Source organism: Engystomops pustulosus, chromosome 1 (genome assembly GCF_040894005.1).
Source record: "Engystomops pustulosus chromosome 1, aEngPut4.maternal, whole genome shotgun sequence".
Lineage (NCBI taxonomy): Eukaryota > Metazoa > Chordata > Amphibia > Anura > Leptodactylidae > Engystomops > Engystomops pustulosus.
Genome location: NC_092411.1, coordinates 239,858,440 through 239,872,635, shown reverse-complemented (window position 1 = coordinate 239,872,635; position 14,196 = coordinate 239,858,440). Strand labels below are relative to the sequence as shown.

The 14,196-nt window shown below is 42.4% G+C and overlaps 1 protein-coding gene across 4 annotated transcripts in view; it reads right to left on the bottom strand.

The window, feature by feature from the left end:
• The window catches only part of MICU3 (mitochondrial calcium uptake family member 3), a 92,961-nt gene that overhangs the window by 70,382 nt on the left and 8,383 nt on the right, over positions 1-14,196 (bottom strand). For all 4 annotated transcript variants that reach the window (XM_072122167.1, XM_072122183.1, XM_072122175.1 and 1 more), the window contains exons 2-3: positions 3,606-3,759; positions 3,034-3,065 (exon numbers count right to left, since the gene is read on the bottom strand). In XM_072122167.1, the coding sequence (XP_071978268.1) occupies positions 3,034-3,065; positions 3,606-3,759 (186 nt within the window). The remainder of the gene's footprint in view (positions 1-3,033; positions 3,066-3,605; positions 3,760-14,196) is intronic.

Here is a 14,196-nt window from a genome sequence, read left to right as displayed (position 1 = left end):
AAACCCTAAAAGATTCTGCCCTTTTCCCTGTGTTATACTGATAAACAGAGACACTCTTATCTACTAAAAACTGCTAGACCTGCAAGAGGTAACACTGGCAGTTCTGTGCTGTGAAACAGAAGAGGTAGGAGCGAAGCTGAGTAGTTTAGCAGTAGCACTGAGCTGTCTGCTATGAGACAATAGGGGGCGGGGCTGAGGGATGTGAAAAGTAGAACGGAGACAAGAGGGGGCAGGGCTTAAGGATGTGAGCAGTAGGACTGAGCTGTCTGCTATGAGACAAGAAGGGGCAGGGCTGAGGAATGTGTGAGCTGTCTGCTATGAGACAAGAGGGGGCAGTGCTGAAGGATGTGAGCAGTAGGACTGAGCTGTCTGCTATGAGACAAGAAGGGGCGGGGCTGAGGAATGTGTGAGCTGTCTGCTATGAGACAAGAGGGGGCAGTGCTGAAGGATGTGAGCAGTAGGACTGAGCTGTCTGCTATGAGACAAGAGGAGCAGGGCTGAGGGGTGTGAGCAGTAGGACTGAGCTGTCTGCTATGAGACAAGTGGGGGCTGAAGGATGTGAGCAGTAGGACTGAGCTGTCTGCTATGAGACAATAAGGGGGCAGGGTTGAAAGATGTAAGCAGCAGGATTGAGATGTCTGCTTTGAGACAAGAGGAGACAGGCTGAAGGATGTACGCAGTAGCACTGAGCTGTCTGCTATGAGACAAGATGGGGCGGTGCTGAAGGATGTAAGCAGCAGAACTGAGCTGTCTGCTATAAGACAAGAGGGGGCGGCGCTGAAAGATGTGAGCAGTAGCACTGAGCTGTCTGCTATGAGACAAGAGGGGGCAGCGCTGAATGATGGGAGCAGTAGCACTGAGCTGTCTGTTATGAGACAAGAGGGGGCGGAGCTGAAGGATGTGAGCAGCAGCACTGAACTGTCTGCTATGAGACAAGAGGGGGTGGTGCTGAAGGATGTGAGCAGTAGCACTGAGCTGTCTGCTATGAGACAAGAGGGGGAAGTGCTGAAGGATGTGAGCAGTAGCACTGAGCTGTTTGCTATGAGACAAGAAGGGGAAGTGCTGAAGGATGTGAGCAGCAGCACTGGGCTGTTTGATATGAGACAAGAGGGGGCAGGGCTTAATGATGTGAGCAGTAGAACTGAGCTGTCTGCTATGAGACAAGAGGGGGCAGTGCTGAAAGATGTGAGCAGTAGGACTGAGCTGTCTGCTATGAGACAAGAGGGGGAAGTGCTGAAGGATGTGAGCAGTAGCACTGAGCTGTTTGCTATGAGACAAGAAGGGGAAGTGCTGAAGGATGTGAGCAGCAGCACTGGGCTGTTTGATATGAGACAAGAGGGGGCAGGGCTTAATGATGTGAGCAGTAGAACTGAGCTGCCTGCTATGAGACAAGAGGGGGCAGTGCTGAAAGATGTGAGCAGTAGGACTGAGCTGTCTGCTATGAGCCAAGAGGGGGCGGGGTTGAAGGATGTGAGCAGCAGAACTGAGCTGTCTGCTATGCGACAAGAGGGGGCAGGACTGAAGGATGTGAGCAGTGGAACTGAACTTTCTGCTATGAGCCAAGAGGGGGCAGGGCTTAAGGATGTGAGCAGCAGAACTGAGCTGTCTGCTATGAGGTTTCCTGTGAGGTTTTATGTTGGTTGCACTCCTAAGAAGTGGTACATCAGCTGTTCCCTAACAGCTTGCTTTTTAATGCTCTGTCCAAACTAGGCAACCCCGTGGGACCTGTTATGACCTGACCCACTAATTCTCATGCAGTTTTCCCAGAGACATAAACCATCTGTATAGTGGTGGATCCTGACATCCGCCTGCAGTATAATCCTGCTTTGCTATAATACAGAAGTGGTATTCTATTGACTTCAAGTATAATAAATAAGTACAGTCTGGAAAAAAGATAAGAATAACTTTTTCAGTACACGTCTTTCATCTCTGCCCTGTGGAGTACACTCTTCTTATTGATTTACAGAACTGAGGACAGATGCGCTGCAGATAGAGGGACCAAATCCCATCATCACCTCTGTCCAATTTGTCAGTCTATTCTCCTAGCAAATGGAAGGCAGTGATTTCCACTGTGACATCCATGGGCATTTTAGTCCGATCAGATACGTATTCATTATTCATTGCTCAGCGCAAAAATGAAAATGCATTGTGCTGAATTATTTACCAATTCTCTTTTCAGTGTTTGATAAAATTAAATAAGGAGTATAAGGTCTTATTTCTTATTTTGTTCGACACATACATACAAAGAGTATTCTCATAAAAGACATTTCTGGTATTTCCACAGGATACATCATAAATGTCTCTTCAAAGGGAACCAATCATCAGGATTTTTGACCTGATGACAGGTTCCAACAGCCCTTGTAATACAGATAGAGAAAAAGGTTTTTACAGCCCGTCTGCATTGTTCCTGTAAGTAAAAAAGTATATTAAGGTTTATTTGGCTCCTTGTCAGCTGCTTCCGGCGAGTCACAGGGGCGTCAGCTTCAATGTACTGACTGCCTGTCTGCTTGAGTCATACACCCTCCTTCTTCCTCCCCCCATGCCTACGTAAACTGACTGCAGCAAGAAAATCTTGAACTTGTGCAGTCAGCTCTTGTCATGCACATGGAGCAGTGAATATGGATCGCTAGCCTTGCTTGCTGCAGTCAGCTCACCTAGGCATGGGGGATAGAGCAGGAGCGAAAGGGGATTCGGTCCGGTGATTGGCTGTAGGTTGATGACAGGGAGGCAAGAAAACTTTGATATACTTTTATAACTTATATGTGCGGTGAAAATGGGCTATAAAAGCATTTCTGCTATCTTTATTACAAGGCCTATTGGAACTTGTCATCAGGTTAAAATGTCATTATCTGATGACAGATTCCATTGAAAGATTCCCAAACTCTTCCTATATTATTTCCATAGTTTCTATTCACTTTCATGCAAGACACAGGAAAAGCATAGGTTGGAAAGCTTTAGCTCTCTATGTATTAAATGACAGTTACATAGCTACGATGTGCAAAGACTTTATACTATTATAATATGGAAACGTACTTGTCTTGACAGCGATTTCCATTTCTTTGCACCTAAAAAAAAAAAATCAATGCAGAGACATTAAAATTTTACATTGTCAGACGGACTGGCTTTAGATGTTACAAAAATTATGTATTTTGGTAAGATCATCCAAAGTATTGGTGGGATTGCTAGTCTTTGCTTCATTTTACTTACTATAGGGGTTCTTTGTGACAGACCCCCCTAATTATTCAATGATGGCCTGAAATCTTAAAAGAGTTTTCCAATCTAAAAATACTGTTTTTTCTTGACAATTGGTCATGCATAGAATATTGTTGGGGGTCCAATAACTAGCACGCCCACTGAGTAGCTGCTCTTACAAGTTCATACCTAGAGAATGAAAAGTAAAGCTGACAGCTCTATTCTCAGTGTAGTGGCCAGAGCTGGTTACAGCAGATCACATCCCATTAATTTTAATAGAAGAGGTGGGCTGCAATTACACAGTCTTGCCACTACACTGAGAATGTAGCTGTCTGCTGATCTTCCCATCTCATATTAATGGACAATAATTTCCAAATGTTGGATTTATAATGTGTTAGACCAGTGATACTTACTCCTTGGCTCATCTGTAGACACAGATTCTAAGAAATCCCTTGGTGTCATGTACAGCTGTCCTTCAAATTCTAACGATGCAAAAACACGAAACCTCTGCTCACGGGAGCTAGCAAACATATCCAGATCCTCAAAATCACTTTTTTCTGTTGCGCTCTGTGGAAAGAGAGGGATAATTTATCAGACTGTCCACGGAAAACTGGCACTCAATAATTGGGGGAGATTTATCAGAATGTCTGAGAGCAGAACTGTGCTAGTTTCCCTAGGCAACTAATCAGAGCTCAGGTTTCATTTTATAAACAGCTGTGGGAAAAATGAAAACTGAGCTCTGATTGGCTGCTATGGACAACTAGAATAGTTCTGCTCTTGGATAAATCTCCACCCAAGCAGAAGCAGAATATTGAAGGTGCAGCCACACATTCTGTTTTTGAAGCAGATGTGGATCATTTCTATTTTCAATCCACTCCTGGTATGGGTATCAAAAACTGCATCTGAAAAAGTGAATGTGCGGATGCACCCTCAGGCTCCTTTCACAGGATTGAATACTACATCTGGTTCCGGTTCAGTTAGAGAGGTAGAGGGGTGATTACTGTTCCCCCCTCCCCTCTGCATAGGGAGGCGGGTTGTACATATGGCTAAAATGATCACAGAATGGTGACACGTGTGTGCTCACCGCACCGTGCCGAGCACAACGCACTCCTATGGCGATTGTACAGCTAGCATATGGCTGCCATCTACAGTCGTGATCAAAAGGCTTTAGGCCGATGGTACACTATGGTATCTTGGATGGTATGTGATGGTCGGATTTCACAGAGCAACCACAATAGTTAGAACAAGACTCCATAAACTGTATCGGTTTAGGGCAATTACATAGTAACTGGCGCAACCTTCTGTCGCTGCTCCGTAACACTATTGCCTTATCTTCACAAGTCAGCATTATGATAGGAGTCTCTGCTAGATGAACTCTTTGTAGCACTCGGAGCAGAGCTGTCCAGTCCAAGAATTAGGCAAACAGATGAGCTGTCACCCCGGCTTCAGTCCTTACAAATATATCACTTAGTTTGTTTTGTGTCCTAATTGAGTTTTAAGCCATTGAATGAAAGGCGGCTATTAGAAGATCTTTGAACTACGTCCATGCTTCTTCCTAAGCCAAGCGCAGAGTACACCACAGAAGAAGTTTGTTGCTGGAAAGGAACCCAGACACATTGAACAATAGGAACAAACTCCAAAGATGTTTGCAGTCAGTGACCAGCGGCAGATGACTATCTCATTCACACACTCTCCAGGAGAAGACCCCCTCTGGAGATAAGCAGGACTAAGGTCAGGTTCACACGCAGTGGTTTAGGAGAGAATCTTTATGGATGAAAGTATAAGGGTTCATTAAACAGAGAATTACAGGCAGTCCCCGGGTTACATACAAGATAGGGTCTGTAGGTTTGTTCTTAAGTTGAATTTGTATGTAAGTCGGAACTGTATATTTTATAATTGTGCCCCCAGCCAGAACTTTTTTTGGTCTCTGTGACAATTGGATTTTAAAAATGTTGGGTTGTCATAAGAACCAGGAGTAACCATAAAGCTTCATTACAGACGCCTGTGATAACTGTTACAGCTGATTATTGTAGCCTAGGACTTAAGTACAATAAATTACCAATATCCAGAGGTCTGTTTGTAACTATCGGTCGTATGTAAGTCGAGTGTTCTTAAGTAGGGGACCGCCTGTACATGGAAAACTGTTTTTTGTGGAAATTTGATGTATGTTTTAATATGAAATTTTCTACAAATGGAAATATTAATACCTGTCCTCTTTATTGTCTCTAGTCTTTTACATGAAAACTACACTGTATGAACCCAACCAAGTACAGTAGCTAGATACGTATAGCAGACTTTATGAAGACGTAATAAAAATGACCCTTGGGGCTGCTACAGACTTGGCATTGGCAGTCTGTAGGTGAATATCTTATTAAGCCATGAATGAGATGGTTTATCAGAACACGTAGGCTTCGCCTGCACATGACCCCATTTCTCTGTCCTTGCTGGATGAATTATTCTATGAATTTTAATCAATTGAATCAATTATTGTTATTTTTTACATTAAGAAGTGTCTCCGTATTTTTCGAACTATCAGGCGCACAAAAAATCCTTTCTCTCAGAAATCAAAGGTGTGCCTTATAGTCCAGTGCGCCTTATATATGAACCGTACTTGCAGACAACAGCTGCCTTGAACTGTGCACAGGTCTGCCACCTGCTGGTCATACATCCTTTTAATCAGGTGCGCCTTATAGTCCAGTGCACCTTATATATGAACCTAGACGTTTTAGCAAGCATTTTTTAATGGTGCGCCTTATAATCCGGTGCGCCTTATAGTCCAAAAAATACAGTACACCAGATAGAAAGAATTGTCTAAGAGCAAGTTCAAACCTGCCGCTGGCCCTTCCATTGCTCTCTAAATAAGGAGGGCATAATCGAAATGAGCACAAGGAAGGTGAATGGAAGGTCTTCTGTTCCCCATGTATTTTAATGGACCTTTTTTTCACTCCCACAACTATTTAATTTGTTCTATTTATAGAGCCATATGAGGGTTCTGAAAAAAACAAATGTGGTGAAATTGACAAAAATATTTGCACCATTTCCATACAGATGCTGTTTTTACAGCTTTCACCGTGTGCCCCAAACTAAAAATTTCAATACAATCCCTGAGATACCAAGTTTGCTGAGTTTTTGTTCTAATTTAATACCTTTATCAATTTAAACATATTCTTTTACATTTTTGTATTATTTTTTTAAAGTACCCTATGGGAGCTGAATTTTTTTTTTTTTTAAAATTCAACTCAAAACTGCTGAAAAACAATAGTTAAATAATTGCTTAAATATTACTTTAAAGAGGACCTGTCGCCCATAAAAAGGCACCAGTGCTACAACAGTCCCAGCAGTATTATACTGCTAGCGTTATCGGAAACCTCCGATAACTCTAGTAAACACTGCCGCGTGGTACAATAGAAACACCGGACCACGCTGTAGGTGGGTCGGGCGTATTCATGAAGGACCAGGATTAGGGGCACCGCCAGCCTATGGAGTGGAAGGGGTGGACCAGGGCAGAAGCAGCGTCTCAGACTGCCCCCTCATGAATATACCGGACCGCTTTGAGCGTGGTCCAGTGTTCCTATTGTACATCTAGGCAGTGATTGTTAGCGTTATCGGAGGTTTCCGATAAAGCTAGCAGTGTAACACTGCGGCATCTGTTGTAGCACTAGCAGCTGCTTACTTTAGTGCCTTTTATATGGCTGACAGGTCCTCTTTAAGTGATCACTGATTGATGACGGGGCTCGGTTAATTTGTGCAGTACCTTCATAACCTCTTTTCTCGGTCTACATTGCAGTTACCCAACATGAGTTCTTAATAGTGTATGGAGTCTTCTGTATACGAAGTATAGTCAAGGTTGGTGGGGATCTAACGTTTCAGACCCCAACCGAACTGATATTGATGACCTACTCAAAAGATAGGTCATGAATATAACATTTCGGTGCTGTAACTTTATGTTGTTTTATACGTAAAATACGTGACAATTTTAAAGAATATCATAATATCATAAATATAGAGAGATCCTGAAAGGTACAAGTTATTTATCCGATTCCGCGGAGATGAAACTGTTTATTTTGCACCTTTGTGAAGTTTGTGGTGTTAGATGTGGGGGATTCTAAGCAAACCTGATGAGAGAGATCAATCTCGCTGCTCTAGGTGCTCGCTGGTTATGTTACTTCATTATCCTATAGGTAAGAAGAGAAAAGGTTCACCGCCGAGGCATTGTCTCACGTTACGGCAGGTCACTAATTCAAAAGTTTCACTCAGCGGGCAAAATATTTGGTTTTCCCATACAGACAAGATTAAATGCCAGATAAGGGATTCACTGGCTGACAGCGGATACCGATGCCTACAAGCTGATAATATACTAAACAGGTAAACTGAAACAATTATATCAGCTATCTGGGCCCTACACAATACCCCTTCTTTCATCAAGATACCTGAAAATGTTCATCTTAGGGTTGGAAGGTGGGAAAGGTTTGAGGTCAGAGTCTATATGATGGAAGAGGATTACCATTAATTGCATGGCTGCTAATGAATTCCTCTCACTATGTCCTTGAATGGTGATCCCTACCTGGCACCTGACGTAGGAGAAGGCTTCCACCTCTAGATGCCAACAGTGTGGGAAAATTTATCAGGACTTGTATTTCAGAAAAACACTGAATTAATTCATCCCCAAGGCATTGTAATTTTTATCCCATTTACGGCAACTCCAAACCAAGGGGGCACGGAGGGGAATCTATGCCTGCCCAGCCACCAGATATCCCGTGGCGCCAAAGTGGTGGGACCTTCATCATACGCTGACACAGGAGCACCGGTGTACGATAAATGTCCTCCTTTATCCTAATTTTTTTATTCCCTGCTTTCTTTCCTTCTCTGGTTTGCTATCAATCCCATAATGCCTCAGTGCAGCATCACATGATCACCTCTTCTACCTGGGAGTGCATCGTGAGTACTCTCTCCATCTATATCTCCCAAGCATATATGTGGATTTGTAGAAACTGGTGTGCAAGTTCCTCATTTATAACCATATATTATTAGTAACTTCAAAGCCGGTGTCTGCCCCCCCTATTGAAAGCCTGTGTGGTATGATCCATCATAAAGGAAGCTCTAAAGTCTGTGATGTGTGACAAATAATATAGACTCAAATATAAAAAGCATGTCACTGCAGGTAGGTTGACACTGCTGGTAAGTAACCATCAGAACAGAATCATCACCAAGAGAAACAGCCAAAAAAATGAACATATAAGAGATTGACATATACAATGCCATAAACATTTGGGTTTTAGTTCATATCAAAACCTACGACTACTCCCCCGTCTACACACACCAATCACCTTTGTGTCTGCAGATCAATAACTTTTATATGAACGTCAGAAGTAGTTATACTTGGGTAGATTATTTGTAGAGAAACTACTTCTGATGTACTACTACTACTAAGCTGCTCTCCCCTGTCGCTGGGGTCATAATCCGTGGTTTGAAGTGCAGTGAAGGGTCAGGACACGAGCATGGGATACCCACTCCATGTATCTGGGTGATTAGGTTACCCTTGCCTTTATATAAACCCCAGAGGATAAAGTGGTTTGCATGCAGAGTACATGTATTATGTACAGAAAACCCAGACCTAAGAGTATCAGGCTGAGGATAGAGTCATAAACATAGAGCTTGTACTTTCCTGATCAAGATTTATATTGGAATGTTTTTAAATATCGACATGTAACCTTATACAAGTCATAAAAATATTAAACATGGGAGGTGAGTATTTAAGTTTTGGGGGGTTTTTTTGCGCTCTAGGGTTCCAGGATTACACATCGGATCGGTAGTCTCCAATATATTACGTCTGGTCTGTGGATCTCCAGTATTAAAGTCTGTTCTCTAGGGTCACCAGTATCGCACGTTTGTTCTGGGGGTCTGCTCTGGGGTATCCATTATTAGTATCTTCTTGGGTATGGTTCTCCATTCTTATTGTTGTCTGGTTTGAGTACTGTATTGTCTTCTCTGTGGTTAATATTAGTATACTGTATTGTATGGGGTCGGTATAAGTTGTATTTGCAGTATAATGCAGTATTTGGTTTCTGGGGAGGTATTTAGTGCTGTACTGTGGTATTTATAATCTCTGGGTGGCATTGTGACCTGTACTGTGGTAGTTTGTGCTTCTAGGGTGTTTTTTACAAGGGGGGGGGGCTTAAAGTTGAGTGGTATGACAGTGCATCTCTCTGTGAACCCCTGCTCTAAATCAACAAGGGGAACTAGAGTTCATAATTTTGAGATATCATGATTTATAGACTATCCTTGTACATATATTTTATGGAGGATTTTTAGATAAAAGTTGTGGAACAGCTCAGTCTCAGGCTTTCCTCAGAAATGTATTAAGACTGTGGCACATGCAGTTGTAGGATTAGCACATACAATCGCTTCCTACTTTGCAGTAAATTACTCATCTAGAATTAGTGTAAAGTTACTGTCCGGTATTCTGATCACACTTGAACACTGGCTGCTTTCATCTGATACTAAAGCCAAGGTCACCCATGCGTTAGGGCACAGATTGCTTTCCCAAACCCCTGGCATTGGGGATATTTAAATGTAGGCTAGATCAGTAACAGCTAAACTGGCAGGTAACTAGTAAATGAGGACACAATTCAGGCTTTCCATTACGTGTTATGCAATTGTGGGGAAAAAATGTGCAACGTATGAGTCTTGTCTGAATGTACATGTCAGGTCAGAAAGGGGAAAGGGAACCCTCATTAAAAGTCCCAGTATCTGACCATTGTAATCTGAGTAGGCGTGTATTATGCTAATCTTCACTCATATTTTCCAATTTAGCAGCAGGCAATGCCAGAGAAGCTACTATGAACAGTAGTGAGCTGTGATTTCTATATGTGCATCTAGATTCTGTGTTCACACACATTTCGCTAATATTCTGCAAATGTGATGTAAATGCAAACGACAACATGATGTAAACGTGATGTGTACTGCAAAAGCAATGTAAACATAAACGTGATGTGAAGGTATTTACATTACATTTGCACAATAAGGACATTTATATATGCGTATCGGCATTTGTGTGGCGTTTGAGGTCACAGCATCTAGATGAGAGAGTTCATACACTCTCTGCCACCAATTACACAGTATGAGAGAAGATTAGCATAACACATGCCTCTAGCTTCAGCTCCTCCTCTCTGACAGAACAACCATTACAATGGTCAGGTACCAGTATGGATATCACCACAACCGTGGGGGCCAAAAAAAAAAAACACTATACACATTTTGGCTGGCGCATGGAGCCGACGCTTTAGTTCCAACTCATAACTCACTGTGCATGCACAAGTAAAAGTGCAGGATTTAGGTATGACTTGGGACTATGATGTCACCAGTAATAGATGGAGGGGAAGGAGAAGGAATGGGGTGCCACTAAGTTAGAGGCGTGCTGCTCTAACATCCAGGGTTCACCACCAGATTATTTTACACATTTTTTTTTTAACTTAAGGGGAAAAGATTATTATAAAGGCATCTGCGGTAAGGTATAGAGCAGTATTAACAGCTTATGTGTAGTAGGATTTTTGGTAGACTCTCTCTAAAAATTTAGGTCCACTCTTTGACTTTCAATTGGGCAAAATTGTCAAAATTCCAAGGCGGTAGAATACGTAATCCAAACCTCCGACTTCTCAATTTCCCTAACTCCGACATACATGTTTCAGTGATGAATTTACAGGAATAATAAGGCTTTTTAGCACCATTATGATACAATAACCAAGTTATTTAGGTAGAATGTAAAAAATTATTGTTAGAATACAACATTAGAAATATAACCATAATAAATTGTAATTATGCAAAACACTATGTGGAAAAAAAAACAGTTTTAAACAAAAATGTACGGAATAATATTTACTGTATATACTCGAGTATAAGCCGACCTGAGTATAAGCCGAGACCCCTAATTTTAACACAAAAAAACAAGAAAAACCTATTGGCTCGAGAATAAGCCGAGGGTGGGAAATGCAATTGTCACAGCCGCCCAGTATATAGCCAACTGCAGCAGTACACAGCCTGCCAGCCCCCTGTAGTATACAGCCTGCCCAGCCCGTGTAGTATACAGCCTGCCCAGCCCCTGCTCATAGTATACAGCCTGCCCAGCCCCTTGCCCTTAGTATGCAGCCTGCCCAGCCCCTGCCCGTAGTATACAGCCTGCCCAGTCTCCTGTAGTATACAACCTGCCCAGCCCCTGCCCGTAGTATACAGCCTGCCCAGTCCCCTGTAGTATACAACCTGCCCAGCCCCCTGTAGTATACAGCCTGCCCAGCCCCCTGTAGTAGGGGTCCTTTGCAGGGATCGTGACGTCAGCCGCTTGCTGACATTATTGTGTGGCGAGTGGCTGACGTCACGTACCCTGCGACGGACAGCACGGGGACAGGGAGCCGATGCCGGAGCATCGCGATATAGAAGAGGACCTGCTGGGTTGGGGGCTTAAAAACTTGGCTTATACTCGAGTATATACGGTAAGTGAGACTATGACTTTGTACTATAGAAACAGTATCACCTTCATCAGATCCTCCTTCATAGATGACCTCAAGTCTGACCTAATTATTTTAAGGCTAGAGAACAGCCTCTCTACAGTGACTTGGGTTGGTGGCAATGCAGAAACCAAACAAGATAATATGTCTAATAATTTCAATATATAGAGGAACAGTTGAACTTTTAATATCAGGCTTTTCTCTGGGAATAGCTCACTAAGTGTTTCACATAACACTGCACAGTCTAGCAGTCCTAGCTAACACGAAAACTTGGCTTCTAAAACTATAGTACTTTTTCATGTGTCTGTATCTGTATTTCTGAATTTGAGATGTTAGAAAACAGTTTTTTTCTCATATTCTATGTATAGTGTATAGAATCCATCAGAGAACCAACCTCTCCAAACATGAACTCAGAGAAAAAGCAAACTAAAACATAAAGCAGTATACAGAGAACATACACTGGACAATCCTGCCTTAATCCTGTTTTCCTGATCCCTCTAGCGCAGGGTTCCCCAAACTACGGCCCGCAGGCCACATGCGGCCCGCGGACCGTTTCGATCCGGCCCCCGACACTTGGCACGGCAGCACCGGGGCCTCCGGGAAGCTCCTGCCCGTCACTGTAGAGTGCTGGGTGCGGCCGGAATTGGCCGCTCGAGCACTATTACTGGAGCGATGTGGCCGGAATACAACCCCGGCGCACATCGCTCCATGATCTAGGCTGCGCGGCGGGAGACTTAGGCGAGTACAGCATTTTTATTTTTTATTCAAAAGGACAGTAAAAAGATTGTGGCGACTGGGGGCCAATAGTTAGTTATGAGGGACAGCTTAGGAAATAATTAATTGTGAGGGGCAGCTTAGGAAATAATTAATTGTGAGGGGCAGCATGGGAAATAATTAATTATGAGGGGTAGAATAGGAAATAATTAATTATGAGGGGCAGCATAGGAAATAATTAATTATGAGGGACAGCATGGGAAATAATTAATTGTGAGGGGCAGCTTAGGAAATAATTAATTATGAGGGGCAGCATAGGAAATAATTAATTATGAGGGGTAGAATAAGGAATAATTAATGGTGCGGGTATAGGAAATAATTAATTATGAGGGGCAGTCTAGTAATTAATGGGGGGGGGGGGAGGCATATTCAATAATTAATGGAGAGATGTCCCAGTATATTAATTAATTAATTGGGCCAATATATAAAATAGTTCACAAGGGGGTGCAGTACCGGTATATTAAATAATTAATTGAGGGGGGTGCCAGTGTATTATGGATGCGGTCACATGTACCGCTATTTATTTTTAAACTTTAGTCCGGCCCTCCAACGGTCTGAGGGGGACAGTGAACGGCCCCCTATGTAAAAAGTTTGGGGATCCCTGCTCTAGCGGTTCTAAGATAATAGTAGACATTTCTTCCCCTCTGATCTATAAGGGAGGATCTTCGTTATTGAGCATGAGCAAAAAGTGCATCCACATTCATCTCAACTAGAAGCCTACATCCTTAGATCAGGAATAAAACATTTATAGGACTTTGTAATTTCCCCAAATTCTGATGAAATAAATATCCAGCACATATTGCAGTGCACTAAATGCAGTATGTGCTGGATTTATTATATATTTTTGTACAGCTTATAATATGTGTTTCAAGTTTTTTTCATGAAGATTCCAAAACTTCTTTAGACTACTAAAGAAGAAGCCTAAGTATTCACAATTTTAAAGCTCTCTAAAAGATAATGTAATATATGACACAAGAAATAAATGCATAAACTTCTGGACCACTTAGCACCATAAACTGGTGTTAGTCAGTGCCATAGTTTAAAGGCCCCTTTCACATGGACGTTGTGGGGACGTATATCTATATGCTCCTATAGATGCACCCAGAAGGCACAGAAGAAGAGATGCACTTTGGTCACCACGATTGAGCTTTATAGTCATTGTGCAGAAGACAGTGCGGCCGATAGTCGGGCTGTTATAGCAGTGAAACTGGCTTTTTATCACATTTTATCTATTTGTTCTAGTTCTAGTAATATTAGAGATCATCCGGAAAGTAACACACCTCGTGTGCAGTACATCACATAGAGTGCAGAGTTTCTCAGTTTACATCAATGTTAATAGGTGCAATTTAACAATCAGCGCCCAATTGGCAAGGAAAGTGCACTAATACAGATGATGTGTTAGTACATAACTTTAGGAGATTATCACCACAGCAGTGTACGTAAACGTGAATTCTGGCACTATACTGTCACAGATCACAAGTGCCCATTCATTTAGGAGATTATCTGCTGTGCATCAATGCCCCCAACGCTTGATTAGTGAATGGACGTGAAAGACGTCACAAGGTCACAATATAATAAAGCACCATTTACATGCTACTGTGCTGGAATTAGGAGCTACACAGAATATTATCAGTACAATTCAACACACTGGACATCAGCTTCTAGGGCTCACTTTTTAATAGGGATAATGGAAATCTACCATTAAAATCCATCATGATAAACCAGGGAC